Source organism: Dermacentor albipictus, chromosome 2 (assembly GCF_038994185.2).
Source record: "Dermacentor albipictus isolate Rhodes 1998 colony chromosome 2, USDA_Dalb.pri_finalv2, whole genome shotgun sequence".
NCBI classification, from domain to species: Eukaryota; Metazoa; Arthropoda; class Arachnida; order Ixodida; family Ixodidae; genus Dermacentor; species Dermacentor albipictus.
In genome coordinates this window covers 165,566,815-165,571,777 of record NC_091822.1, presented here as the reverse complement: position 1 = coordinate 165,571,777, position 4,963 = coordinate 165,566,815, and the positions used below count along the sequence as shown (strand labels likewise).

The window sequence follows — 4,963 nt, the reverse complement described above, 5'->3', positions numbered from 1 at the left end:
GAGCGTGCTTTAGAATAGCTTAAGGCTACTCTTAATTTGTTTTATGTCGCGAATGACCGCTTTATTTCGTGAGTAGTCAACTAGCGGGCTATAAAGTTCTGTTTTTTACACAACTCCGAAACTGCGCGCTTACTAAAATCGGCCAAATCCGGTCACGTGTCGTTATTCTTCCGTCCCTTGTTTCGTGGTGCGTCCAGGCCCTCCAGGCGCCGAGGCGGTGCGACGATGGTCCAGAATCGATATTTGTGATTTTTTTTCTCTTTTCACCCGGCAAGCTGAATTTAAGCAAGCTGTGGACGAAATGGCAAGTCTCTTCCTGTCCTTTATGCTCCTGTTTTGTCTACAGTTAGCAGTTTGTGTTCGTAGCGCCTTGCTGGAATGTGGCAGTTGCCAGCACAGTAGCCAGTGCCTGTCAACCGTGCAGCGAAGTTGATGTAGCGTTACGGGAGCCCTTTCGCGCTGGTTTACTCGCGTGTCTAGACTTTGGTTCACTAGGTTACGTCGTTTCTTATCTACTAGAGGATATCACGTTTGTCATTATCCAGTATTGAAAGTCAGTGGTGTAGTATGTGTTCTTCCTGCTGGCGTAACATCCGATGACTCGTATATCCATTACGCCGGGAAGTCGGCGATGGCTTCTTACCGCGGAACCGTTCGGTAGCTGTAATTGTGTTTCGTATCCCCGCCTTATCTCAGGATGGAGGCATGGGCGATTGCAGCGATCTCGATCGCCAGATCGAGCAGCTGCGAAGATGCGAAATCATCAAGGAGTCGGAAGTCAAGTCACTCTGCGCAAAAGCCCGGGAAATCCTCGTCGAAGAGAGCAACGTCCAGAGGGTGGACTCTCCGGTCACCGTGAGTTTCACATCAGTGGTTTTGATACAGCTACTGGCCTCTTACACTGCGTCAATATCTTTTGTGCATATGAGTCACTTCGAATATCTTGATTACTGTGTCGCTGTGTAAAGTGGGATACATGTGGCGATTTTTCTTTCCCTCGGTGCTATCCTCGTTTGCACAGTGTCTTCTTGCAACATCGAGAAATTGAGTTATCTGCCTTCAGGATTATACACGCGGTGACCCGTGTATACTCCAGAGAGTAATTCACGCGCCGAGTAGGTAAATACGCCTTGGTTTAAGGGAGCGTGACCTCCCGTTTCACTGTATGGGAACGAGCTTGATATGTTCTACATCGGGTCGAGCAGTGAGTTAAATCATGACCTGAATACTCGCGACTTACTTTAATATAGTGCTTAAGTGTTTCCGCTGATGTAGAAGCGTATATTTCGCATAGCGATTACACCGGGGATGTAAATTTATGAGTGTTAGTAGCTGGCAGTGTTTCGTAAAAAGAATGTAAGAGCATTCTTAGTTTACGACCAACATGTAGATTCTTGTGAAGCAACGTTTTTTGTGCCTTACCAGTGAGCTTTAAATATGCAGATACTAAGATTATAAATGCAAAAAAGGAGTATGTTTGTATGCAATCTTCACACATTGCAAGTGTATTTGGCCACCAAATTCTGCGTGTTCTACTCGAGTCTATATTTCTTAATGGATACCTTGCAGAAGTTATGTGCTACTGTCCTTAGTGGCCAGGGACTCCGTAGCATATCCTTCTGCAATGTATCTGTATTGAGCATGTTACTCATTACCAAGGAAATGTCTGGACAGTCAGGCTTTTGTTGTGAGAACTGCATTTCACCAGCGGCAGAGGGCAAACACACTCGTGTGTCAAAGTTAAAAGAACAGTGAAGAGAAAATTTTTTAAATCTCTATTAGTAAATCACCCATCAACTATACCAAAAAGGCCACCCTTACGGTGAGATGCTCGGTAAGCCAGATAAGACGCAAGAACGAAAAGCAGGTCGCACCACCATCATAAAGTTCCCGCATCAGCTTGCCTTGACGTCATGAATTTTGAAGGCATCTGCTTGAACTTAGTTAATTCTTTATAACAAAAAAAAAAATGGACCCAATTGTATTCTAAGAGAGCCACAGACTGAACTTAAGAAGTTTTAAGAACCCTTACGGAGCCACAGCTGCCCAAATTCGAAAAGATGGTTTGAAATCCATAATGTCACGATATTATCGGTGCTGACGTTTTGATGAAACTTTTCAGAAAAAGAACTTTGACGTTAATTTTCTTTTCAAGTAGCTTATTATCACAAAATCAACATAACTAGAGTTATTAAAAAATACTTCACGAGTCTAACCAAACTTACTGCTTTTCTTTAGTGTGCCTTCAACATGGAGCTCCTTGCTGTGACAGCTTGCACAGTGGTACCTTTGAATGTTAACACTAGTAATAGAATTTTTTTTTTTTTTTTAGTTCTTTGTGCCATTCATCCTCTTGTACTCAGACAAGCTGTTAACGTGTTGTGTTGCTCAAGTGTGAATGAACTCTGCCACTTACCAGGAGACAGTGTTTGGTGGGAATAAATAGTGCACACTACACTAAAAGCTCCAAAAAATATGTTGTGATTGTTTCAAAAAAAAATTAAATGCTGAGATTCTGCCTGCCAAAAACATGATCTGATTATCAGGCATGCTGTAGTGGCCATTCTGACCACCTGCGGTTCTTTAAAGGTGCACTAAAGTGAAAAATGATTTCTTTTACATCAGTAAAATACCATTCTACAACACCAAAAACACCACTCTTACAACGATAAGACGTTTGGTAAGCCAGAAAAAGCGCAAGAATGAAATATGGGTGGCGACGCCTACTTAAGTTTCCGCACCCGGGGGCTGTGACATCTTGGATTTTCATGGCATCTTCTAGGGCCTACTAATGGTATATAGCGGTACAGATTGACTACATTGTGTTCTAAAGGAACCAAATATTAAACATGGCAGGTATCAGGAACCTTTATTCAGCCAACACGGCCCAAATGCAAAAACATACTTTGGAATCCCTGACATCACGCTGACGTACCGGCGCTGGGGTTCTGGCGCAAAATTCAAATACTGATACTTGGACCTTCATTTTCTCATCTAATAATCAAACTATCTTTTTGAAATGACTGCCTGCAGGGTTCTCAAACAGTGCTTCATTAGTCTAAACTGATTTATTGTTTCGCTTTAGTGTCCCTTTAACGTGCATACAGTGCGTAGGCATTTTTGCATTTCACACATGTAAAAATGTGGCTGCCGTGGCCGGGATTTGATGCCATGACGTGCTTAGCAGCACAATGCCCTAGCCACTAAACAACCACGGCGGGTAGTTGTGATTGTTCAGAGGTCTGTGGCAGATAACACAATCATTCCACCACTGCAAATGGATTAGTACTATTTGGAGAGGTGGATGTTACTTGTTCAACGAATCACATCTGGTATGGTGAGCAGCATGGATTATGGGGCAGTAATTTACAAACAAGACAGTGGCACTGATGTTTGTTAGGAGTCATAGTACACATGAAAGATAGACATGTAGTGTGCATCTTTATTTTTGTCTCTTATTTCTGTTACATACTATACAACTACAAATGAACTTCACTTGATAATTAGTGCACTTTCCGATGTTCGCACTTTTCATCGTATGGAACTGGTTAACCAATGCACCTTTTTTCAAGCAATCCCACATTGTCGCTTGGGGGCACGGTGCACTATGGGGAAAGAATGTACAGGCGTCAACAAAAGTGGTAAACTCCACGCAGATTGCTACTGCAGTGGCGTCGCTCGGCATTTTGGTGAGCTGAAGCACGAAACATTGACACGAGTCAAGCGACATGCTTGCAGATAATAAAGGGCACCCATTGGCTGCCTCGATCCCAGATGCTGCCTGTAGATGGCATTGCGATGCAGTTTGCCGTTGCTCCGGCTCCCGCTGCGTGGAGTATGCCACTTTTGTCGGCGCCTGTACATCGAGCGAGCGAGCAGGCTTGCCCATTTGCCAAGTTCGCACTGTGGGAATACGAAAAGAACAACAACAAATTTTGGCAGGGGCACTTAAAACTGCTTACATGTAGGAATGCAAAAGCATTGTAGTAGCTTTGGTGTGTGAATGAGTAACAACTTTATGAATCAAAGGGGTGAGGGGTAAGGGAGGCTAAGCTACGTAGGCTGCCAGGCTGTGCTTCTTGATGATGTCTTCAGCGTATGTTAGGGCCCGTGTCTGGCTGTCTCGGTCAGTGCTGGAGAGAAGGGCCTCCCGTTGTTCCTCTGTGGGAGGTAGCGAGACAAGGGCGGCAGGCGGGCACTCCACCGGGAGGAATGTTTTCACTTAAGCACTCATCCACATGTCACAGTGCACGGTGTAAATTTGCATGGCGTATATTTTGAGACATGATGGCGGTATTGCACCTCGTTTTATACACTCATGATTTGGCATCGAGTGTTGTTGTACTTGTTGTTTCCTGTCACGTATGTGGCTCCTACCCACTACGGGGGATTGTCCAAGAAATGGGCACGCCGACATTTCATATTGAGGGATCGTTGGCGCGTGGTAGAAAATGATGATGATGATGATGACCCAGACACCATAAAAAGTGTTGCGTGAAATTTTGCATGTAGGGAAGACACGATGTCAGGTTGTATAAGGCACTGAAAAATTTGATATCAGTCCAAGCATTTCTTGACATGTTCTTACTCTTTGCACCGCTGGCTGGTTTTGGCACGCTACTACATAAGCGGAAACACTTAAGCACTATATTAGAGTAAGTTGCGAGTATTCAGGTCACGCTGGCACTGTATGTTTGCAAACTCGGGCATATAATGCTTTCACATAAAATGAGAAAGAATAAGGTGTGATTTCTTTCTTGACGCTCTCATGACATAACTACACGCCCACAAGTTACACAGTTAGTATTACTGAGCTGCTGCCCTTTCACGGAGAGCTAAGCTTTGCCGTAAACTTGTCGCCTCCATCGTTTACAGAATGTCGCATTGCTGGATGGCGTATTGTGTAAACAGAGACCATAACTTCCTAAAGAAAAGGTGTTTCTGCCTCTTCTGCTGCTATAGT

The 4,963-nt window shown here is 44.0% G+C and overlaps 1 protein-coding gene across 1 annotated transcript in view; it reads left to right on the top strand.

The window, feature by feature from the left end:
- Positions 1–150: 150 nt before the first annotated feature.
- The window catches only part of LOC139056269 (serine/threonine-protein phosphatase 4 catalytic subunit), a 32,986-nt gene continuing 28,173 nt past the window's right edge, over positions 151–4,963 (top strand). The window contains exons 1-2 of the mRNA XM_070534355.1: positions 151–304; positions 697–855. Coding sequence (XP_070390456.1) covers positions 302–304; positions 697–855 — 162 coding nt within the window. The 5' untranslated portion in view covers positions 151–301. The remainder of the gene's footprint in view (positions 305–696; positions 856–4,963) is intronic.